The sequence below is a fragment of the Narcine bancroftii genome, chromosome 1 (genome assembly GCF_036971445.1).
Source record: "Narcine bancroftii isolate sNarBan1 chromosome 1, sNarBan1.hap1, whole genome shotgun sequence".
NCBI classification, from domain to species: Eukaryota; Metazoa; Chordata; class Chondrichthyes; order Torpediniformes; family Narcinidae; genus Narcine; species Narcine bancroftii.
Genome location: NC_091469.1, coordinates 10,040,372 through 10,066,632, shown reverse-complemented (window position 1 = coordinate 10,066,632; position 26,261 = coordinate 10,040,372). Strand labels below are relative to the sequence as shown.

At 41.4% G+C, this 26,261-nt stretch overlaps 1 protein-coding gene across 1 annotated transcript in view; it reads left to right on the top strand.

Annotated features, from left to right (window-relative positions):
• Positions 1 to 26,261, top strand: part of LOC138763194 (trans-2,3-enoyl-CoA reductase-like) — a 144,630-nt gene that overhangs the window by 34,326 nt on the left and 84,043 nt on the right. Inside the window, exon 3 of the mRNA XM_069936978.1 lies at positions 11,049 to 11,093. Coding sequence (XP_069793079.1) covers positions 11,049 to 11,093 — 45 coding nt within the window. The remainder of the gene's footprint in view (positions 1 to 11,048; positions 11,094 to 26,261) is intronic.

Here is a 26,261-nt window from a genome sequence, read left to right as displayed (position 1 = left end):
TATACCAAATTTCTCCATCAGTTGATTAAAAGAAAGAAACTGACCCTCTTCAAAACAATCCTGAATCACTTTTATACCCTGAGAATACCATTTCTTTAAATACCTATTAAACATTGAAAAAGGAATAAGCTTATTTTGATATAACAGAGTTCGAATTGATAATTTACCCTTTATTCCTTTAACATAATTTCTTTTAACCCATATCTCTAATAAATGTTTTAATACCAGCATATCATATCCCTGCAATAAATTCAAATTCCATTTATGTATAAACTGATGAACATCAAATTCAGAAATACAGGCTAACTCCACCTTGGCCCAACTTGGAGGCTGATTAATGTACATCATTTTATTAACAAACTTCAACTGCGCAGCTTCATAATAATTTTGAAAATGAGGAACTGAAGTCCACCTAATTCATATTTCCATGTTAATTTTTGTAAAGCTGCTCAAGCTAGTTTTCCCTTCCATAAAAATTTCCTCACCACCTTATTCAAATCCTGAAAAAAACCCTTTGAAAGTAAACATGGAATCTTGTTCAAGTGCGATAATTACAGTGATTTCAAAGAAAGATAGAGACCCATTGGATGTAGCTTCATACCAACCAATTTTTTAATTAAATGTGGATTATAAAATAGTGGCTAAAGTATTGGCAAATAGACTTGCTAAATATTTACCTCAGTTGGTACATACAGATCAAACGGGTTTTATTAAGAATAGATATGCATCTGACAATATTCTTTGATTGATAATGCTGATCAATGCATCGAGATAACATCCCAACCAACTAATGCTGGTTGCACTTGATGCGGAAAAAGCATTTGATAGGGTTGAATGAAATTTTTTGTTTAAGGTGCTGGAGAAGTTTAATTTCAGCCCTCTTTTTACTGGTTGGGTTAAGGCATTGTATAAAAATCCGATTGCTAGGGTGGTGACGAATGGTCAAACTTCTTTGCCATTTAAATTATTGCGATCAATTCATCAAGGTTGTCCATTATCACCAGCCTTGTTTGCATTGGTCATTGAACCATTAGCTCAGGCAATTTGACAGAATGACAAGATTAGGGATAAGAATTTCAGATGATGAATATAAGATTAATTTATTTGCTGATGATATATTGATTTATTTGACACATCCAGAACATTCTTTGAAATATTTACAAGAATGTTTATTTCAATTTGGGGAGTTATCTGGGTATAAGGTGAATTGGGATAAGAGTGAAATATTGCCAATTTTGGAGGGAGATTATGAAGAGTGTAAAAATATTATAAAATTAAGATAGTCTGATCAAATTAAATATTTAGGGGTAACGGTGAAGGCAAATTATCAATCTTTATATAAATTAAATTATGTTCCTTTTTTGTAAAAGATTAAAATGGATTTGATTAAATGGAAGGATCTTTTTTTTTGTTTCACTTATTTCAAGTGAAACATTAGATAGCCAGTCCTCTCCTCTTGCATAAACCACAAGGGATTTGACCAGACTGAACTAAGCACTCACAACCCATCTTCGAAATGCGGTTTTCCACAAGCTTGCCAGCTTGTCCTGTTCCGTCCCAGCTGCTGCTGCTGACTGTAAAACTGCAGAACTGATTTCTCTCTCTCTCTCTCTCTTTCTCTCTCTCTCTCTCTCTCTCTCTCTCTCACACACACACACACACACACACACACACACACACACACACACTTTCTTTCTCTCACTTTCTTTCTCTTTCCCTCTCTCAGAGAGAGAGTCTGTTTGACTCTCTCTGCTTGCCAAACCACATGACCTTCATAGAACAGCAAGTTCCACTGCAGACAGTTTGGGGCTCTGACAAGTTATTTCAACTGCTGCCTTTTTGAAAACAACAATCCATTAGTGAAGACTTTTGGGCACTCTCCAAATCTTTTGCAAAGGCTCCTGGCCCCAACATGTCTAGCATTAGCAGAGCTCCAGTATTTTAAATAAGATCTGTTTTAAAGTGTTTGTATGTGACCTACCCAAAAATCTACGCCAATTTATCTCCCAAAAACATATATATATATATATATATATATATACACAATACAAACAGAACATAATCTGTCACAGTACCAACTCCTTACAGACAGTGATGGATTTGAACCCATGTCCAGATTGCTGGCACGGTAACAGTGTTGCGCTAACCATTACACCAACCATGCTGCCCTAAGGAAGGAATTTGTAGAGCATCATGTGGAAAAGCCCAGAAGGGAAAAGGAAATATTGGATTTGGAGCTGTGAAATGAACCAAATTTGTTTGACAAGGAAAACAAACGCTTTGGAAGCAGTGATCTCAATGCACAATTTATTCTGCAGTTGGAAGGGCAGAGCTAAAATCAAGTGTGTCAATATCGTAGCTGAGTAAAATTAAATAAGGAGGCATGAGAAAAGAACTGGCTAAAGTTGACTGGAAGAAGAGTCGAGCAAGGAAGATGGTAGAGCAGCGATGGCAGGAGTTTCTGGGAGTAATTTGGAAGGCGTAGAATCATTTCAACCCAAAGAAGAAGAAGTATTGAGAAGGGAAATCCAAGACAAAATTTCTTTCAAAGTTATAAAGAGCAAATCAGGCAGCTGGAAAACAATTCAAGAAGTGATAATAGGGAAGAAAGTGAACAAAGCGCATAGATATTTGCATGTCTTCACTGTAGAAAGCAATAACATGCTAGAAGATCAAGAGAGACAGGTGGCAAAGAGTGGGTACTGGGATGCTGAAAGGTTTGAAGGTGAATAAGTCACCTAGACTAGACAAATTACACTTCAGAGTTCTGAAAGAGGGAACTGAATAGTTTGTGAATGCACTAGCCATGATCTTTCAGGAATTGCTAATCAAGAATGGTTCCAGAGGGCTTGAAAATTGTAAATTTCACTCCACACTTTAACAAGGGAGAGAGGCAAAAGTGAAGAAATTATAGACTGGTTGACCTGTTCAGTGGTGCCAAGAGCCTAGAGTCCATTATTAAGGACAAAGTTTTAGAGTACTTGAAAATACAGTATAAAATTGTTCAAAGTCAGCATGGTTTTTGAGGAGAAATCTCACCTGACAAATCTGTTGAAAGTTTTCATAACATGGAGCATAAAAATAGTACATACAGACCCCAACCCATGATGTTGTGCTGGCCAATATAGATCTACTCCACATCAATCCTTCTCAAAATCACAGCCCATAACTCCCATTTTTCTTACATCCATGTACCTCTCTCAAGGTCTTTTGAACATTCCCCATTGAACCAGCCTCCACCACCACCCCTGCCACCCCTTTGATTATACAAAGGCACTCACCTGCCTTTGTATAAAAACCTTATCTCTGATGTCTCCCCTCAAATGTCCTCCACTCACCTTAAACAGATGTCTTCTGATATTTGCTATTGTCACCCTGGGGAAAAGGTGCTGGCTGTCCACCCTATCTATGCCCTTCATAATCTTGTAAACCACAATTAAATCATCTCTCATCCTTCACTGCTCCAAAGAGTGAAAAGTCTGAGCTTGGTTAACCTTGATTCAAAGGCATTTTCTCCAATTCACCCATCTTCCTGGTAAATCTCTTCTCCACCCTCTCCTGTAATGAGGAGTCCAGAACTGAACACAATGCTCCAGGCATTGTCTCACTAGAGTTTAATAGAGCTGCAATATTACCTCATGGCTCTTGAACCCAGTTCCCCAGCCAATGAAGGCCAACTCACCATATGTCTTCTTAACCACCTGATAACTTGTGCAATACCAGGGACTTATCTATCTGGAAGTTTTTAAGAAGATCCAGTATTTCCCCTTTCTTAACTTCAATATGCTCCAGCACATTAGCCTGTACAAATATGGCCTCATATTCACTAAACTCCCTCTCCCAAATCAACACCAATATGGCCTCACATTCACTAAACTCCCTCTCCCAAATCAACAACAATATGGCCTCACATTCACTAAACTCCCTCTCTCAAATCAACATGAAGCAAAGTATTCCTCCAGGATATTTCCTATCTCCTCTGCCTCCAGGCACATGTTTTCTCTTTATCCCCAATCGGCCCTACCTCACTCTTGTTATTTTTCTGTTCTTTACATACTCATAAAATACCTCACAGTTTTCCTTAATCCTGCTTGCCAAGGCCTTCTTGTGACCCCCTTCTTAATTTCCTTCCTGGCTATCTTAGGATTTTGAGAAGTTCTTCCTGACTTTTACTTCCTAAACCTTGTGTATGTATCCTCACCATTTCTTACGTTCTTCAAGAAAGAGAGAAAGAAAATAAACATAATAACGTTAATATCCTCAGGGCCTTACACAGTGGCTCACATTTAATTAATAAAATTGGAAATGTTGTCACTCTTATTAAGTAGGCCAAATATAAATCATGCAAAAGAGATGCTGAATGACTAAAAAAAAATGGCTGAAATCAAGATGAATTAATTTCCAGATTCCTCAGTGGCTTGGAAGGTAAATATTGCCATGATGTTTATGCAGAAGGTGGAACAGTTTGGCTGTAGTTTCAGAGCATTAAATTAGATTGAGGAAAAGGGTGAATTTGTACTTATAAAGCAATTTTACCATCTTAATACACCCCAAAACACCACCTGCTCTCTCTCTAATGTTTCTTCCCAACCTCCCCCAATTATTCCTCCCTTCATTTGTCTCTCCCCCTCCCACCTTCTGCCCGATGGCTCCCTCACCCAGCTTCTTTCCTCCTTTATAGGAATAATTTCACCTAGTCTTGATAAAAGGTTCAGTCCCAAAATATTGACAGATCATATCTACCCATGAATGCTGCTTGACCTGCTAGGGTTTCTCGAGCAGTTCTTTGCCTGAATATTCCAGCATCTGCAGGATCCATATTTTTCTGCTTTCTTCATTGAATGGCATTGCCAATTAAGTAAGTTATTTGAAGATTGTGATTGACCATGAGACCTTATCTAGGGACAACAACACTTGGGGAACTGATGGAGCTCTGAAGCTTTTGAGGCTGACCACTGCTAAAGAATTAGGCCAGGACACAGCCACCAAGGACAGCAGCATGAGGGGGCTGGACTCGTGTATCCTAGTGCCCTAAGTGCACAAGAAGTAACATATGGTTAGAGGGAACCTAAAACAAAAGATTGGTCATTCAGCAGCATAGGTCGAAACTGTGGAGGGATGTTTTAACCAATGGATGGGGTGGGAAAGCTATGAGCCAATCAGGTTTGCATTCCAACCAGTCAGATGGTGGGTTAATAATGATGAAGTGTCAGCTTATTCTACCTTCTGGTGGGTACATATTTTCTGACAGAAGTTTTTATTTTATGAGAGCTTATTCTCAACACTGAACTTTTTCATGAAAGTATTAGGATTTGTGATGTATCTTCTGCTTGATTGCAAAGTACCCACCACCCAGGCCCCACCCTCTTCATTCTGCTACATTGGGAAAAAGGTACAGAAGCCTAAAGATGAGCCCTCAGGGGCACAAGGACAGCTTGCTCCCCACTGCCATTAGATTCCTGAACAATCAATGAACCAATGACCTAATTTGACTTTTTGTGGATTATTTTTATTTATTATTTTAAGATGGTTTATATGAATGTTTGCACTGTGATCCTGCTGCAAAATAACAAATTTTGTGACTTGTTCATGACAATAAATTCTGATTCAGATTCTGACATGGATAGAAGGGTTTGGGAGGATATGTACCAAATGTAGGCAAATGCGACAAAGGAGTGCACAAAAGTGCTGGAGAAACTCAGCAGGTCACACAGCGTCCTTAAAAAATAAAAGGGAGTCAATGTTTCAAGCTTGATTCCCTCTTGAGGAATTTAGGCAAATGGGCCTAGCTTGGAATGCCAACTTGGTCGGCATGGGTAAATTGGGCCAAAGGGTCTGTTCTGTGTTTTATAGCTATGTGACCTTTGTGCTTGCACTAATTAGATCTGGCACTGTCAGTGCATGAGTCTTGCATGAACAAGTCACAGAGTTTTCCTGTGAATACACAATTAACTTCAGTCATTCTGTGAACCAGTGGAGAATGATCTGTGTATGTACAAACCATGACAGCACCTCCCAATGATGAAGTGACCGTTGAAAACCTCCTCTGCTGGTGAGTAGTCTGAAGTTTGGGCAGTTGTGAGAATAACAAGCCAAGGGAGATGCTGTCCTGATTTACAGACTTTGGCCATAAGGTCCACATGTAATGGGGGATTTTGCAGGTAATGGGCTGTCATGAAGCAACAAGAGGAAGTAACCTGGGACATAAAGGTTCAGTGATGCCTCGGAGACACTAATCCCAATGCCCCCAAAATATAATGATGCTGCATTTGGTTAAAGTCAACAGAAACATCAACAACTCCCATTCACCAAAAAATAGACTGCTACACTTGTATAGTTCGCACAACCATCACACTCCATTCTCTGAACTCTTGTCTGGAAAAATTAGTACAATCTGCAGCACATGGATTAACGCTCTCTCTCCATCTTGCAGAAGATTATTTTATACAACTGGGGTGTACTCAGGCCTAATTATGTGGAGAAGAGGGATCAAGTGAGCATGGGGTTGGTTGCCACATAACCAGAATTTACTGCAACTTCTCACATCTTAATTTCCACTCATGTCTTGGTCTTTCTGCTTTATAGCGTGCAAATGTTTTTCATGGGTCCTTAAACCTTATGGCAGGTACTAGGCAATATCATGTAATATGACATGTTCTGTACCATTACATGACAATAAAGGAATCCAAAATCATGAATACTTTTCCTCCTTCCCTCAAAGTGTCCATAACTTGATTCTTTATTAACCAAGGTACTCAGGATTCAGCCGAACATAAAAACTGCATATCCTAGAATCTTGAGCAAACAATGAGAAGCTGGAGGAACACAACGGGTCAGGCAACATCTGTAGGTAGAAATGGCCATTCAACATTTCAGGTAGGGAAGAACAAAGGGGATGGTGAAGTTGACCAAAATGTTACGGGGGACTTCAGCGTGATCCCACCACATCTTCCGCTCCTCACTCCCTTCTGCTTTTCACAGGGATCAGTCTCTCAGAGGCTTCTGGTCCGCATTTCCCTCACTACCCACCCTTACCGCTGGAAATGCAGAAAGTGCAAATGTCCCTACATCTCCTCCCTCACTTCCATCCAGGGCCACAAAAAGATCTTCCATGTAAGGCAAAGCGTTACTTGCACATCATTCAATCTGATCTATTATGCTCAATGTACTTGGTGTGGCCACCTCTATAAGGGTGCAAACAATTGGGTGACCACTTTGTAGAACACTGATACAGTACTCTGTTCCTGAACTCCCTTTATCCAACCATTTCAACACCCTCAACCATTCCTGCAGTGGCATGTCATTTTTTAGCTTCATTCATTGTTAGGGAGAGGCTAAAAGTAAACTTGTGGAGCAGCACATCATATTTGTCCTGGTCAACCTTAAACATATTGATAATTGTATGAAGCATGATTTTTCTAACTTTAGATAACCTCTCTCCATCTAGTCCAACTGTTTCCATCTCTTCTTTCCCTAAACCTGCATTACTTTTTTGTCTAACATCCCTCTATCATTCCAATAGTCTCTTTCTCACCTGTCTCTCCACCTCTCAGATTTCAGATTTATTGTCAATGTACATACATAACATCACATAAAATCCTGAGATTCTTTCTCCTGTGGGCGAGACAGAATGACCTCTTATTGGATGTGCAAAAAAACTCTGTACCCAATGTACATGTGCAAACTAATAAGGAACTGTAAACTGATAATGAATATAAACAAACTACAATACAGAGTGAATTTAAAAAAATCAATAAAGTGCTCAAGTAAGAGTCCTGATTAAGTTTGTCATTGAAGAGTCTAATGGTGGAGAGGTAGCAGCTCTTTCTGAACCTATGGTACGAGTCTTGAGGCACCTGTACCTCTTTCCTGATGGCAGCAGCAAGAACCGAGCATGTACTGGGTGATGTAGATCCTTGATGGCAGCAGCAGTACCTGTAGATTTTCTCGATTGTGGGGAGGGTTTTGCATGTGATATCCTGGGCTGTGTCCACTAACTTTTGGAGGGCTTTACACTCAAAGGTGTGCACCAGAGAGCACACTTTCCACCACACATCTGCAGAAATTGGCCAGAGTTTCTGGCATCATACCAAACCTCCACAAACTCTTGAGGAAGAAGAGCTCTGACGTGCTTTCCTCACAATGTATTTAATGCACTGGGTTCAGGAAGGTCAGTCAAGATAGTGACTCCCAATAACTTAAATTTGCTCACCCTCTCCACTTCTGATCACCCAATGATCTCCCACCTTCTGTCAAATACTCTAGCGCCTCTTAGTTACTTGCCAACTCTTTTTCCTCTTAATTTAGATAAATTCACGTCCTTTTTAACTTAATATCTTGTCTCCAAATGTTGACTGACTATTTCTACCCATGAATGGTGCCTGACCCGTTAAGTTCCTGCAACACTTCATTGTTTACCCAGGACACAGCATCTAGCCAGAAACTGATAACAGAGACAGATTATCCTGAGAGGGAGGAGAGGGCACAATGTTATTATCCCGAGACTCACTGATAAGTGATGTCCTGTCTTGGGAAAGTACGAGGGATTCTGTGGTGCACAAACCAGCCATCCTCTATCAGGATGGGCAGATTTTCCATCACTTGCTTCATCTGTCATCAAGAGTGATCAGGATGGCAATGCTCTGGGAGCTCCCTGCCCTCAGGGTCATATAATTACACAGCATGGGAACAGCTCCTTTGACCAAACTTGACCTATGCCTGTCAAGCTGAACATAAAACATGTAGATAGCTGATGAATGCAAGGAGCTGTTCCAAAGATGGCCATCGGTCAATGCTCCCAGACCACCTGAAATGTGTTCATTCTCAGAGATCATGACCAGAATTCTCTCAGAATGGGTGTCCTGTACAATCTTTAAGAATGTGATTCCGAACATTAGGATTCACTGGAGGTTAGAGGATGAGGGGGATCTTAGAGACATAAAATTATGAAAGAATAGATAAGACAGAAGCAGGGAGTTTGTTTTCACTGCCAGGTGAGGCTTGCACTAAGGATCTGAGTATTACTATTTAGAGCAGGAAAATTAAGACAGATAGTAATAAATCTATGGAATTGTCTGCTTAAGGAAACAGTGGAGGCTGTCTTATTGAATGTATTTAACACAGATAGATACATTTTTAAAGGGTTATGGAGAATGGAGTTGAATCGATAGCCAGAACAACCAGTGTTATAGAATGATGGAGCAGGCTCAATGGGTGAGATGGCTGACTCCTGCTCCAGTTTCCCGTGTTATCAAAATCCAAGTTTGTTAGAGAAGCTTGGCATTATAAATAGGGATTTATATTTAATTTCCAAAATAGTAACAGATTAAGCAGATAGGTAAAACTGTTGCAAATAGATTGCAATGCAGGTAAAAGCATCATTTTCTATTTAGGGCTTGAAAAAGAAAAGAGAATTGTGTTTTTTAATTGATGGGAAGATAAAGGGGGGGAAAAAATTGGTGGTCCACACAAAAGTGCATTGCATTTGTGTACTGCAGTAAAGGAACATATCAGAATGGATTGCGGAGCCAAGCCTTTAGATCAAAAATGATGAACGACACATCCTGCACTTCCTACGGAGGCTGAGGAGGGCATGGCTGCTGGCCCCCATCTTGACAACATTTTACAGAAGCATAAATGAGAGTCTCCTATCTGGCTGCATCATTGTGCAAAGCATCAGACTGGAAGATCATTAAAATACAGATGATCATTAAAATAGCCAAAAAGATCACTGGGCCCTCCCTTTCTTCTATTGACAACATTAACAAGGAGAGTTGCTTAAATAGGGCTCAAAGAATTATTGAGGACCATCTATCACACAGTATCTTTGACCATCAAATGTCAGGATGGTGGTACAGGAGCATCAAAATCAGGACTTCCAGGCTGGGAAATAGATTCTTCCAGCATGCTGTGAGATTGATGAAGAGTATCCAATAAATGATTAAATAATCCCAAAATATTAATATATTTTTAAAAAAATTATATCTACATGCATATTTGTGATTGCTATTTGCTGCATTTTTGTGGGTGTATTATGCACCATGGTTTCAATAAACATTGTTTCATCCGGTTGTGTGTGCAGTCAGATGATAATAAACATGAGCTTGAACTTGATAGAGGATTTTTTTTTAGGTGTGCAAACCTTTGATAACTTTCTTATCAATGAAATAAACATTTTGGGGCACTGCACTTTTAAAAGGACGTATTGGAAAAAGTCAATGCAGATCTCCAATAATGATACCTGATTCTCTCAGGGTTTAACACATATGAAAGGAATAGATAAGACAAAAGCAGGGAGTTTGTTTCCACTGCCCCTTTATTCACTTAGAGAACAGTATCCTACTGACCATGACCATGGAGTGAGGTCTATCAGAGTCAAATAACCTCTTAAGGAGAGGTGGGAAGGAAATGGAATAGTAATCACCCACTTTTATGCCAGTAATCACTCCTTAATTACTCTGTCCTGTCATTCCTTGCATATGAATGTTGAAAGGTTATTTCCCATAGTAGGGGAGTCGAGAACAAGAAGGCACAACTTCAGAATAAAGGAGTGTCAATTTAAAACAGAGATGTGTAAAAATTTATTTAGCCAGAGGGTCGTGAGTCTATGGAACTTGTTGTGGAAATAGTGGCTGTGGAAACAAGGTTGATGGGTGCATTTAAGGCAGGATTTGATGGGTATTTGATTAGTCAGGGCATCAAGGGTTACGGGGATCTGGCAGGGGAGTGGAGCTGAAAAGGAGGGTGGATCAGCTCATGATAGTATAGCAAAGCAGAGTGAATGGCTGATTGGCCTACTTCTGCTCTTATATCTTATGATCTTGTGAATTATAGCACTATAAACAGAAACTTAAAATTACAAAGATAAACCAGCCTAAAGATTTTTGGTTTGTACATTAAAAGCAAATTGTAGTGTCATTCATATTTTGCTCAGGACATTGATGTAGGGAGGTTTGTACTTCTAATTTGACATGGAAATAATAAATGTTTAAATGTAGTATTACATGACAATAATAGAACCTTTAGCTTTACGTTTGTCTTTGTTCCAGGTCCACAGTGGTATCCTTCACGAGTTGGTTTACTGCTGGAATCTAGTAAGTTTTAATCAACAGTTTTTCTCTGATTCTATTGAATACTTTGCCGCATTTTCCAAGAGAAAATTTTTACAAATATTTCTGCCAGGATTTCATGTCAACCAAAAATAAAATGGCTAAAGCTGAGACTTAAATTTTGAAGAGTGACTCTGATTAGCTGAGACTAGATGCTTCTTGAGACTAGACAACATCTCATCTGGTTCACTGACGAATGTAATTCCCATTGTAATTAAAAAAAAACTAAATCAGAATGAATCATCTGGAGAGGAAATTCGTAAAATAATCTCTTTTTTGCTAAATTTGAGTAACGTTGATAATTTTTATCCTGATAACATTTGACAGGGATATGGCAAAAGGTAATTGAAGAAGAGGAAACAATGCACTGAACTTTGTATTTGTGAAGAAATACAAGAGGGACTCACTGCATCCGCGTTGACCATCAACAACCCATGCACACTGATCCCACAATAATCACATTTTATTCTCTCCACCCTCCCAGCAACTTCCTGCACCTTCTCCCACTCACCTGCCCACTCGGAACAATATGGAGAGACCAATTAATCCACTAACTCATATTGCTTTTGTGATGCAAGAGGAAATTAGATCACACAGGAGAAATCCACATTATAACATCCTGTCAGGGGGCATCACTGTGGGACAGGAACTGTTCTACGTGAGGCCACAAAAAACTAAATACAGGAGGTTTGAATGTGGCTCAGACCATCACTCACACCCTCTCCCTTTCCATCGACTCCATCTATAGCTCCCACCACCTTGGAAAAACAGCCAACATATTAAAAGACTAACCCACCATGCTCTCTTCACAACACTCCCATCTCAATCTGTCAAGAAGAAAATTCTTAGGTGGTGATCATGCACCACTAGATTCAAGGACATTTTCTTTCCTGCTGTTATCAGACTCCTGAATGAAGCCCAATTTAATAAAATTATGTTGCCTTTACTCAATATCAACATTTTTCCAGTAATCCTGTACTTTATACTTCTGTATTATGTCTTACGTGTTGTACTATGTAAGGGATGTCCAGTGGACGATCCATTCTCAAGGGAGGAAAAATGTGCACAATTTAATAAGACATACGTGCACAATTTATAAAAGAGCATGGGAAAATATACTGTACATTTGATCTATTTTGCTAGATTTCATACTTTTTCTTTTCACTCACATACCACCTTGAGTAATCCCTTACTAATCTCTGCTATTTTTTATTTGGGGTTGGTGGCGGGCAGGCTGCCGGGGGGAGTGGGGCGGTGTGGTTCAGACTATTCAAACTGAGGACAATCCTACAAATCAGCTTGCTCACAGCACAAGTTGACCAGAGACACCTGGAGATAGCTGAGAGTGGGGCGGTGGGATCAGTGCGGGGGCTGGTCTTTTAACACAATGCCACACCCTAACACTAATATCCTCTCCCTTAATATCTGAAGGTCTGTCAGTGACTCTCTTGAATACATTAGTTAACTGAGCATTCATGCCATCCTTCTGTCAAATTCCAGATTTAGTTCCCTTTCATACAAACTTTTTTATCTTATTCATGAATAATCAAGCCCTACTTCGAAAGAACTACAGCCACCAACTTCTGTCCTATCAAAACCTTGAATTATGTACTTATGAATTAAATCATCTCTCATTCTCCTCCCAGCAACACATCAATGCTTCACCCACCATATGAAACAATGAGTCTAGAGGATGCATCACTATTTCACCACCAGCTCATTTCATCTCCAGCTTCAGCCATTTCATCTACAGCTCATTTCAGACTTTTGCATTTATGGGGGCATGCATAGACATCTGAGTTGAGCTAAATCCCAAGAGCCTGCCAGTGAACTACTCACTGTCAGACAGATTGACTTTGCCTTTTACCTTTGCTGTATAATTGCAGCTCAATCTGACAGACCTAGTGTCAAATCAGTGATGTATTGGGAATGATAGCTTGCTGGGATGGTGCTGAATCTAGCCACACTTTGTGATTGCCCTCAACCCTCTCCATGAGTGGTCCACAGCAACAGAGAGCAGGCAACAAGCCGCTGGGAGAGAGTGGGATAGCGGGTCATTGGGATAGAGCAAGCAGTGGGCCGCCGGGTCAGAGCGGAACAGCAGTATTATTATTAAAAAGATTTTTCCTGTTGTCCTTGTATGTTTTGTCCAAGTTTTCAATGCTTACTCATGAATACACTAAAAAAAAATTACGGTACATATACACATCGTTACCCTAATTGAGCCCACAATGTCAGAAGCACCTTTTACACAGCCAGCGTTCTGAGACTATTACTAGGTCTGCTTCTGGAAAAAGTCCAGGACTGGAATGACCCACCCCCCCCCCCCCACCCCCCCACCCCACCTCCCATTCCATCTTGATGCTTTTTAGACAGTAGGCATTCCATTAAAAAGGAGCAAATGTCCCAGAACTAAAGGACAGTGCAAAAAGCGTGAAAGTCTCCCTTCCCTCTCTTTATTGCTTGCTCTGTGGTTCTTTGCTGTTTGTTGAAGTTTTACCATCTGTTTGGTTTCTTCCAAACTGAGAAGAAAAAACCAGAACATGACTGATTCCCAGGGAAGGGGTCCATAAACGTTTGAGTAGTGTCCTTCGGAAGACCTAGCCATAAAAGGTTGAGGATGGATGCTCAAGACTGCAGGCAAAGCCATTTCTTTAAGTGAATTTTCGATTATAAATTTGACCTTGAACTCCCCACAGGCATCACCAGAGGCCCAGAACCCTAATTTCTCAAATTGTGAAATACTGACATGTCATCTATAGTATTTAACATTCCCCCATCTTTGTGTCTAGTCACATCTGACCATTTAGGAGTGTGGACCCAGCAGCAGTAACAAATCTTTTTGGAGGGTACCTGCAGTGAGCTTTTACATCGGAGTCTCATCCATTGAGTTAATCAAATTGAGCAACCAATCAAATTAAAGAATTGTCACAGTCAGCAAAGCAGGATTTTTCTTTCAAAAAGAATGCTTTATTTAAATTTCTAAATATCTCACTGGAAATAGAAGGAAGATTGTGATGTACAAGACACAATTTGACAGGTGAATGCAGGGGATAGAGGGATGTGTATCATGTGCAAGCAGTTGAGTTTGAATTGGATTTTGACACATGCTCGACGCAAGCAGATGGGCTGAAAGGCCTCTTCCTGTGCAGCACTGATTGATATTCTAAATGAGGTAAAATCGGAATTACCATAAAATTACAAATCAATTTATGATGATGAACATTTGCCACATACAGATGAGTCAGATGCAATGAAATTCTTGCTTACTGCAGCTACACAAACAAATAATCAGTATAAAGATACATAGTGGCATGGGAGAAAAATAGAGAATGATATTGGTGCCTCACTTCAACCTTGCTGTGATACCCTGTTCCAGACCACCTGTGACCTGGGTGACTTACCTTAGGGTTTGGGCATGTTTTGCCCCAGCATTAATGTCTGTTCCATAGAATCAAAAATGCACAAACAAGAAATGACGGCATCATGATCTGGGGTGAACTACAAGGGTGCTGCGTTGCACAGTGCTTGCAATCAATTTGGGACTCAGCTGAACTGGAATTATGCCTCATTATTTTTTAAACCATCAGCCTCCAATTCATTCCATGTCAGTAGCATTAAGCACATTATATAATTGTGTCAGCAAGTTGTAATCTGCTTTGTAAAAGTCAGTTCCATTGACCTCAGAGGAATGAATTTCAAATGCAGTGTAAAGTGGTTTTGATATTATGTTGTCTATTTAACGCAACTTTTGAGGTATGAATTACTCGGCAATAGAACTGCAATCGATAGGCTAAGGTAATTCAAATTCATCTGTAAAATAATTTCCAGGGCCAGAACCGTAATTCAGTAAAACTCGCACTTAAATTTATTATTAAATTCTGTTACACTTTGTACAACAATACTTTGTATTTTTTAATTGTTTTTTCGAGTGAAAATGTATAATTCTTGGAAAATCAGTAACTGTGTTGATTCTTATTAACTATAGCGGCATTACTTTTGAATTGCGTTCTGTACTCAAGCCCAAATGCTGAAGTTCAAACCCATCAATCATCTTGGGAATATAAACCCTGTTAATTAAATTATGGGCATTGAAGTTTCCATGTTTGTAGATACCAGAGACAGCTGACAGTCTGACGAAGTTCTCATACCCAATCTATATTTTGATGCTTCAAATAATATGCAATTTATTTTAGACAGTCATTTTGATGTCACCCCCTCTGATGGTGTCACCTGGTATGGTCTGCACTCCCTGCACCGCTTTATTGATGCCAGTGGAGACACAAATAATATTTTAGATTCCTGGTTGTTGATTTAACAGAGTACTGATCTTCCCACTTCCCATCTCCAGTCTTTTACAAAGAGCTACTCCTGGCCCCTACACACCACATTCCTTCTTGTCCAACTCATCCATTCTGCTGTTCATGACTTGACTTCACACATTCTAACCATATAATGCACCTTGCATGCAGAACCTTCAAAGGCTTTTGGAAAGTCTTGAAGAAGTCGATTAAACATTATTCTTTCTGTTTCCTCTTCAAAGAATTCAATGATGTGAGTGAAGGAAGACTTTCTCTACTAAAATCTACACTAACTATTTAATATTATATATTTTTTTTGCTTTAAGCATTTTTTGTGCACCTCTGCTTAGAGAACTCACATTATTCTTTCTTCCACCCAAGAATTCTCCATAGTTCCTTCATTATGTGACATTTCCTTTTAAAAATCTGGATGTTATGGGCCCAGAGGACCCCAAAACCCAGCAGCAAAAAAATTCACCAAGGCAAATAGTAATTTAAATTAAAGTCATTTTTAGTTTTCTTTAAACATAAAAACAGGATCAAACTTTAACTTATTACTATTATGTAACCTAACTTCTAATTCAATAAGCATGTGTATGTAATGTGTATAAGTTCAGAAAAGCTTTTTGATTCACAGTCCAATCTCACTTCTCACTCCTCCAAGTTCACCGGTGTCGGGCAATTCTTATACATTGGACACACACAAAATGATTCCCTCCAATCAGCCACTTCACTGTCTTGCCGAAGAAACTTGCCCCATCAGGGTTTTTTCAAACAATAGCCTCTTCTTCTGCAGGTCACCACAGAGTTCCTTTATTTCAGGTGAAACACTCTAGCCAGCCATTTCCTCTTGTAAGGACCACAAATGTTTTCAACAGGCTGAACTCAGAACTCACAACCAGTCTTTAAAATGGGGTTTAAACAAGCTGCCAGCATGCCATGACTGCAGAAACCATCTCTCTCTCTCTCTCTCTCTCTCTCTCTCTCTCTCTCTCTCTCTTTCTCTCTCTCTCTCTCTCTCTCTCTCTCCCTTTCCCCTCACCCTCTCTTTCTCTCTCTTCCCCCCACCCTCTCTCTCCCCCTCTCTCTCCCTGTCCCTCTCCCTCTCCCTAACCACATGACCTTCTTAGAACAGCAAACTGCAACCAGACAGATTGCGGCACTGGATCCAAACTTCGGAGCCCTTTCATTTGTTGCATTCAAAACAATAATCCATTTACACCTGATTTTGAAGTTTCTTGAGCTTGGGTTCTTCTATTTGCACCTCCTTGTGAAAACCTTCAGCAAAGCAGTTTTCATTGTCTTTATAAAGGCCCTGGGCCCGGAGTGTCTGGTTTGAGCAGGGATCTTGGATGACTGTTTTTTGAAGTGTTTGTGTTTGTTTGTGACCTACACTCTAAACCCTCACAATCTATCTCCTTTAAAAACATATCTATATCTAATGTAAAATATGATATAATCCATCACACTAGGTTTAATGTTTGTTTACTGCCAAAATCAAGCACACAGAAATGCTGGAGGAACTCAGCAGGCCTCGCACCATCTATAGTGGGTGAAGAGAGGAAAAGAACTTGAGGTTAGGCAGTCTTTCTAGGTTCTCCATCTCTCTTTGTGCTGGGTAAACCCTCCTCCTCTCTGCACTGAGCAGGTTCTTCTCTCTTTGCGCTGAAGAAGTTCTCCTCTCTTCACGCTGAGGTTCTCTTCATGCTGAACAATTATCCTCCTTGCTTCACCTCCTATCGATGCTCCAAGACTGCTGAGCTCCTCCAACATTTTTAACGACAATCATCTGAGGTTTTTGTGTTTCACTTCATATTTCCAGCTGTTATTAAACTGTGTCACATTTCTTCTGTGATTTTCTCCCAAGTTCCCTTGCATTTCTAAAAAACTATTCAGCTTGACAATTTTATTCTACTTCACATGATCAATTATTTAATATTCTCACCATTTTATTTTAGGTAAAACACAGGATTCTGTTGAAACCATGGTTAAGTGAAAAAACACAAATGCTGAGAAACTCAGCAGGTCAAACAGTGCCTTTATGTAGCAAAGGTAAAGATACTTCCCCAATGTTTTGGGCTTGAGTCCTTCATCAAGGTTTGGGGGAACAGGAGAGATGTCCTAACAAAAGGGGGAAGGGGGAGTGGGTGTGGAGTGGGGGGGGGGTGGGGTGGGAAGAGTCTAGGCTAGGTAGAGAGAGAAAGGAAGTGGGAACTGGAATAACTAGTTGGGGGGGGGCAGAAAGCAAGCTGGTTAGTGGAATGGAGTGAACCCATGCCTTGGGTTGGAGAGTGCCCAGATGAAAAATTAAGTGCTGTTCCTCCAATCTGCGGGTGGCCAGGATGGGGTAGTGTGAATGGCCATGGATGGACATGTGAGCTTGAGAGTGTGACTCAGAATTGAAATGGTTGGCTATGGGGAGGTCACTTTTGTTGCAGACGGAGAGGAGATGCTGGGCAAAATGATCTCCTAATCTGCGACCGGTCTCTCCAATGTACAGAAGGCCACATAGGGTGTACTGGATGCAGTAAACAAGTTCTTTGGAGGTATAGGTGAAGTGCTGCTTCACTTGAAAGGTCTGTTTGGGACTTTGGACCGTGGTGAGGGAGGAGGACTGGGTGCAGTTACTATACATCCTGCGCCCACAGTGGAAGGTGCTGGGGTGGGGGGGGGGAGCGCGATGAATGGGGAGGGAACCGTGCACAAGGGAATCTGAGAGGGGGAGGGGCAGGAAAAATGTGTCTGATGGTGGGGTCCTTTACTAAGTCTCGGAAATTCCAGCGGAGGCTGATGGGTGATAGGTGAAGACGAGGGGGATTCTATGTTTATTGTATCTAGGGGCAGGGGGGCTAGGGCAGATGTGCAGGGAATGGAGGAGATGTGGGTGTGGGCTGAGTTAATAGTGATGGAAGGGAAGCCAAGTTTGTGGAAGAAGGCAGACATCGCAGATTGGAGGAATAACACCTCATTTTTCATCTGGGCACTCTCCAATCCCAGGGCCTGTACAATGAGTTAACTACATTCCACTAATCAGCTTGCGTTTTCCATCCTACCCCCACCTTTAACTAGTTATTCCAGTTCCTACTTCCTTTCTTTCTCCACCCAGCCTAGACTCCACCCCCCCCTCCCTGCTGTCCTTCCACCTATCATCTCCCACTCTCCCCACCCCTCCCCCCTATTGTTCAGACATCTCTCATGTTCCCCCACACCTTGATGAAGGGCTCAAACCTGAAAAGTTGGTGATGTATCTTTACCTTTTTTACATAAAGGCACTGTTTAACCTGCTAAGTTTCTCCAGCATTTGTGTGCTTTTTCACGATTTCCTTTAGTTCAGTTGTCATGTCCATTTCAACATTGTCCATCCCAAATTTCGAAGTCCATGATCTTAACCAAAATGTTCCTTTGTGGTCCAGTTCCAATCCCAACCTTTTATTTAAGTGAACCTGATATCTATTTTAATTTCAAATTCAAGTTTAAGTTGATTGTAACATGTACCAACTTGCAGTGACAGAGATTGTTTTGCATTTCATACATTGTACAACAGGTCCAGCACAGGACAAAGTGCAGAGTTACAGAGAGAGATCAGATAGGAGGGAGAAAAAGCCACATGATTTTACTGTTTTGGGGTAGGAGTCTGATAATGGTGGGAAAGAAACTGTCATTGATCTCAGAATCATGAAACTTCTTCCTGATGGGAAGGGTTGAAGTCAGTGTGATTGGGGCGGGATGAGGTTTTTAACAATTTGGATGCTTTTCCAAGACAGTGGGAGCTATAGATCAAGTGGATGGAAGGGAAGAATGCGTGTGATGGTCTGAGCCACGTTTTCAACTCTGCAGTTTCTTGCGGTCTTGGGTGAAGAAGTTCCTGTCCCATACAATAATCCATCCTGACAGGATACTTTCAAAGATGCACCTTTAGAAGTTATTGAGGGATGCAAGTGACATGTCAAATTTCCTCAGGCTTCTGGCGAGGTGACGGCACTGGTGCACTTTCTTGGTCATTGCATTGACATGGGTGGACCAGGACAAGTCACTGGAGATATTTACACCTGAGAACTTAAAAGTTTTAATGATTAATCTTTAATCTTACAGCTCTTGTTTATTTAATCTTGTGGTACCTTTGGTTTATCTTCTCTGGTAATCTTTCAGTGTTGTCTTACACCTTGGACTTCCCTAGCCCATTTAAAACACCTTTTTCATCTTTTTGTTGTCTTTTAACATTCTTTCATCTTACTTTCTGTGCTCTGTTGATCAACATTTTTTAATTTTCCCAATTAACATTCTGCTTGGTTGTCCCATTCACTTTACCAGTTTCTATTCTTCACAAATTCTTCATAACCTCGTCTTCCCTTCAATCTTTTACTCTGGTCTCTGCCATACATACACCATCTTCAAGCATTATCCTCAACAACATATCATTCTCCAGATTTTCCCTTGTGGGATATTTTGTAGCTGCTTCACTTTATTCTTCATTGTAGCATCCTGCAGATAATCCCCTCGACTCGGCGAAATACAGATTGTGTCAAAAGGAACTCTTGTATATACTCAGAAATAATTTCTGTTTTTCTCCTTCTTTTGACCAGCTGGATTTGAATCATTGAAGCCGTTCTATTATTATTCCATTCATCACTCATTTTTCTTTACAATGTATATATTTTTTCTTCAACCTCCTTGTTACTGATAATAAATTGCAAATGATCACACTAAATTTATCTGTGTTCTCCATTTCCCCATCTCTCTTTTGATCCCTGTGACATAGAAATGGATAGCAATCTTCTGTCAGTGTTAAAAAATATTGTGCTCAACCTAATGTAAAGATTTCACAAAGAATGTGATCCTCAATCATTAGGTTCATGGACTAACATCATTCTTTGACATTCCCACTGTGATAACTTCTACTTTGAAAAAGGACCACTTGAAAACTTCAAGCTCAAAAGAACAACTTTATGTGGGACAGCAAAACCATATATACAGAGGCTTGTTTTCTTCCTGTGTTTCTTTCCTCCTCCGACAATACAGCCTGATTTCAAAGCAATATACAAGGCACGCTGGAAGTAAAAGAAAACAGAAAGTAAAACCTTACTCTGGAACTAGCCTCACTTTCAAAACAGCTCCTTAAAATCCAACATGCCCCAAATATAAAAGGACAATGGTGCCATTAGCTTGTGTACTCCTAAAACTTATAATAAAGTCTCAGTAACAATGCAACAATGCAAAAACATCTGAAAAAATGTGGTAGATTCCACATTCAGGCTACTAAAAAAAAGTCCAATCAAAAATTTAGTCTGTCAGGAGGTTTGCGAGTGCGCTGTGATATGCGCACATCCCTCGATGGCCCAGCTGGCACCACTGGCGAAGGTATGGTGGGTGGATCTGGTGCTCGCAGCAGAAGAGGGGTCTGAGTGTCCATGGGAACTCCATCTTCTTCAGGGAACCCAGACCCCTCTATCGGTGTCTCTCTCTGGCAAAGTCACTAGGGAACACAGTTCCACAGTAGTCTGTCTCACCATTGGAAATTCCATGGAACTGTCCACCTCTGAGTATGGATCATGATACAAGCGTACATAGTCCTGATGTATGCGGGAAATACGTCCATCAGTCATCTTAACAACATAGGAGACAGGACCACTCTGCTTAAGAATAACCCTAGGTAGCCATTGCTGATTGTTTCCCACGTAGGCATTGTCATCTGGTTTAAACTGTCTTTCTCGCTCATGTTGATCATGTCCCTCCTTCTGTTTTTCCTGCCTTCTCTCCACTCTTGTCTTCATGTCTGGGTGGAGCAGGTCCGATCTTGACTTGGGCCTACGCCCCATCAGCATCTCTGCTGGAGTGCGTGCAGTTGTAGTCTGCAACATAAAGCAGTATTTAAACAAGATACGTGAAATCCTGATGCTAATAGGGTCAGCAGCTCACTGGTAAATGTCGGGCCATTATCAGTGACCAGAGTGTCAGGCAACCTCTGGACTGCAAACACTTGCCTGAGTTTGTCCATGGTTGAATGGGCTACAGCTTATGATGTGAGCTTCTATCCATTTGTAACGCGCATCCACTATTACTAGAAACATCTGCCTCATAAAAAGGCCAGAAAAGTCCAAATGTAGCCCAGACCAGGGGTGGTCTGGCCACTCCCATGGGTGCAGAGGAGCTGCTGGTGGCATTTTCTGATTGATCTGGCATTGTGTGCATGATCTTACCTTGTTCTCCAGATCCTGATCCATTCTTGGCCACCAGATGTAGACTCACCCCTGGATGAGTCTCATGAAGCTTCTCCACAATCTTTGAATGGCTGGGGGAGGCATGATGACCCTTGCCCCCACTGAAAATGCTGCCATCCTGTCGACTCAATCTGTCTTATATTTGGCATAAGGCTTTATTTCATCTCCTTCCATGATACTGGGCTATCCTTGTGAAAGGAAAGTTGTCTTGAGACAGGACTGGATCCCTCTCTGTTAACTGTTTTTTTCAGAATCACCTTTAAAGGTGTCTCTGACAGCCTCTCCAATGAAATTGCTGTCTCTGAAGGTATGTAGTACCCGATGTTTCAGGTAAAGATAAACGACTCAGTGCATCGGCATTTGCATTATGCCCACCTGCTCTGTACACAACAATATACTGGTAGGCTGACAATGTAATAGCCCAATGCTGTATCCTAGCTGAAGCTAGTGGTGGGACACCTGTGGACTCGCTGAGAAGGCTCAACAGTGGTTTATGATCTGTATAGATTGTGAATGCACGTCCATGGAGGTACTGATGAAAATGTTTGACCACAAAAACAATGGCCAGACCTTCTTTGTCTAGCTGTGAACATCCCTTCTCAGCAGCTGTTAGGGTACATGAAACAAAACCAATAAACTTCTGTGAGGGGTCCTCCATTACAGGTGAAAGAACTGCCCCTACTCCACAGGGCAAGGCATCACATGAAAGGTTGATCTTATCTGGCTCATAGTGACCCAGCAGCTCCGCAGAGTGGAAGAGTTCTTTCACGACCTTGAAAGCTTCCTCCTGCTCTTCAGTCCACTGCCACTTGGTGCTATTTTGCAATAGCTTATACAGTGGGACCAAAACCCTTGAGAGATCAGGAAGAAACCTGCCATAATAATTCATCATGCCCAAAAATAATCTAAGTTCCATGACACCCTTTAGGCTTGGCGCCTCCTCCTTGATAGCTCTCACTTTGTCCTCCACCTGACGGAGCCTCTCAGCTGTGATCTTCTGTTGCAGGTAAGTCACATGTCAAACTCAGTGTCAGGAGCACACATTTGCTGTGTTTCAATCCCAGTCTTGCATCTGAGAACCTCTTCAACTCGTGTTCCAAGTTAGCCAGATGGTCCACCTCCATGGCCTCTGTGATCAAAGTATCATCCAGATACACCACTACCTGCAGAATACCCTGCAGCAAGGTGTCCATTGTCCTTTGGAAAATGGTGGGGCTGGACCCCACTTCAAACACTAGACTGAAGAGTGACATTACCCATGTTTATAAATTTAAGGGAAGGGGAGTCAAAAACTAGTGGAAACAGGTTAAGTTGAGGGTGGAAAGAGTTAAGTGGGGTTCAAGGAGAGGGTGGGGATTCTGCAAAATGAGATCCCAGAGGAAATGATTAATGTGTATGATGTAATGTTAATGTAACATGCTGGAGGAATGGCTGACTTTCATGTTTCATAATGTAATGTTTAAAACTGTAACTGGCACATGAATGGGAAAGGTTTTGAGGGCTGTGGGCTTAATGTAGGCAAGTGGAATGATTAAAGAGAGGCATCTTGGTTAGCACAGACACATTGGACAGAAAGACCTGTTTTCCTTCTCTGAAACTGTGGTACTCAAGGAATTTAACATCAGACATTTGAATTTAAAATAAAAACACTGTCCCCTCTGAGTGAAGCTGTAACAGCCTCCATGATCAGCAGTCCAATTCCTTCATTGCTTTCACATCTCCCCTCCACCATCTCTGACACTTTAAAGCTCTGGAACATTGAGCTGCTAGTCCTGCCCCTCTCTCAACCAAGTTTCTATAACAGTCACAACATTGGAGTTCCGTGCATCAGCCTTACCCAAAATGCTCCTTGGGTTCAACTCTTCAGTCCCAATGTGTTCATTCACCTGGCCCAGCCTATCCTTCCTATAAGGCTCACTTGACCAGATACTACCTTGCTGCTCCTTCTCAACACGTTCAACTTGCACCAGCAATGCTTCCTGCAATGATACTCGTGCACCTTTAGTTGAGGTGAAACCCTTTCTTCTCGTGCAGGTCCCTCTTGCCCTGGAAGGTAACCCAGTGGTCCAGGTTCCTGAAGCAGTGAAAATCAAATTGCAAAACTCTGGTTTACCAAACTAATGGAAAACCATAAGATGTTTCAGGGCTGAATTGCCAGTACAAATATTGCTCAAAAGACAAAAATGCTGAAAGAACTCTGCAGGTCACACAGCATCCTTCGGAGGTAAAGATATATAACCAACATTTCAGGCCTGAGTCCTTCTTCAATGTATTTTCATGAGTTAATGTCAAGTCTTATTCCATACCTTGAAGAAGAGCTCAGGTCCAAAACATTGTTACCTCCTATGGACGCTGCGAGATCTGCGGAGTTCCTCCAGTATTTCGTCTTTTTTCTACAATCAAAGGATTTGCTTACTTTCCTGTTTCACAAGTACTGCTCAGTCCAGTAATCGAAGATTAAGTTGTACAGTTTATTCATACTGAGATTTTTTTTAAAAATCCTTGAATGGCAAAAGAGTTATTTGATAAATGTTGTCCATGAAACAGAAGAGCTTAATGATTTTCACCTGGCGTTATCTTAGAAAAAATGTTTCCATACAACCTAGATTAATGATTTCAGTTCACAAGCTTCTGAGCTTTCCATTTGATCATTTGTTTCTGAACAGAGCCACCTCATTCTCCAACCTGCAAAGTAGGGATCACTTTTAAAAAATCACTGAAAATTAACAGAGTTCTAAATCCAAGAACATATTGAGGTCAGAAACAATGGGAGCAGTAGACCTAATGATGAACAGTAAAATGCCATTAATGATAAGAATGAACATGTTGGCAGCTGAATTGGCATTGAAAACTTTTTAAGCAGAATTAAAAAATTAAAAATTTAAAATATAGACATTCAGCGCAGTAATATGCCATTTCAGTGCATGAGTTCGTGCTGCCCAATTTACACGCCATTAACCTACACCCCCAGGTCCATTTTGAGTGGTGGGAAAAACCCACACAGACACAGGGAGAACATACAAATTCCTTACAGACAACATGGGATTCGAGCACTGGTCTTGTGCCAATTGCTGGCGCCATAAAGGTGTTGCACTAACTGCTATACCAACCCTGCCGCCCTTTTGAGAATTGTTTGTGAGCTTGCTGAAGGAAGCTTAAGTTTATCAGAGCAGTCAGTGATGAGACGAGCTTGTAGCAAAGGTTGTAAAACAGGACGTCAAGCGCTGAAGAGTTGGCTCTGAATGGGCAACTAAAGCGGCATCGTCTGCAAAGAGTAGTTCACGGACAAGTTGCTCTTGTGTCTTGGTGTGAGCTTGCAGGCGCCTCAGATTGAAGAGACTGCCATCCGTGCGGTACCGGATGTAAACAGCGTCTTCATTGTTGAAGCCAAAATGTTTGGCCTGGAAGTCAGCCTGAAGAAAACTGAGGTCCTCCATCAGCCAGCTCCCCACCATGATTACCAGACCCCCAACATCTCCATCGGACACACAAAACTCAAAACAGTCAACCAGTTTACCTATCTCGGCTGCAGCATTTCATCGGATGCAAGGATCAACAACGAGATAGACAACAGACTCGCCAAGGCAAATAGCGCCTTTGGAAGACTACACAAAAGAGTCTGGAAAAACAACCAACTGAAAAACCTCACAAAGATTAGTGTATACAGAGCCATTGTCATACCCACACTCCTGTTCGGCTCTGAATCATGGGTCCTCTACCGGCATCAACTACGTCTCCTAGAACACTTCCACCAGTGTTGTCTCCGCTCCATCCTCAACATTCATTGGAGCGATTTCATCACCAACATCGAAGTACTCGAGGCTGACAGCATCGAATCCATGCTGCTGAAGATCCAACTGCGCTGGGTAGGTCATGTCTCCAGAATGGAGGACCATCGCTTTCCCAAGATCGTATTATATGGCGAGCTCTCCACTGGCCACCGAGACAGAGGTGCACCAAAGAAGAAGTACAAGGACTGACTAAAGAAATCTCTTGGTGCCTGCCACACTGACCACCGCGAGTGGGCTGATATCGCCTCAAACCGTGCATCTTGGCGCCTCACAGTTCGGCGGGCAGCAACCTCCTTTGAAGAAGACCACAGAGCCCACCTCACTGACAAAAGACAAAGGAGGAAAAACCCAACACCCAACCCCAACCCACCAATTTTCCCTTGCAACCGCTGCAACTGTGTCTGCCTGTCTCGCATCGGACTTGACAGCCACAAACGAGCCTGCAGCTGACGTGGACATTACCCCTCCATAAATCTTCATCCGTGAAGCCAAGCAAAAGAAAGAAAAAGCAAAGGTTGTAATGTCTGATATTGTTTGGAAAGCAGACTCAGTTCCGAAAGGTCTTGCATCTCTTGAGTGCGCTGGGGTTAATTTTCTGCAACATGCAGCCCACAAACTGCTTCTTTTTCCTCAGGGTGACTGGAAGGGATTGAACTCTGGGTGTTCATGAGCAAACAGCCTGACCTGTTCCAGAGAAGGTCATTGCTTAAGCAGCTCGAGTCACCACTCTCAGAAACTCTTGCTCCTTGTTGGGGCTGAGATGATCTATGTCTAATAACAACCATCTTCCTTGTATGCTTCACTTGTTCACCTGTCACTGTTTTCAGAGTTCCTGATGAACTA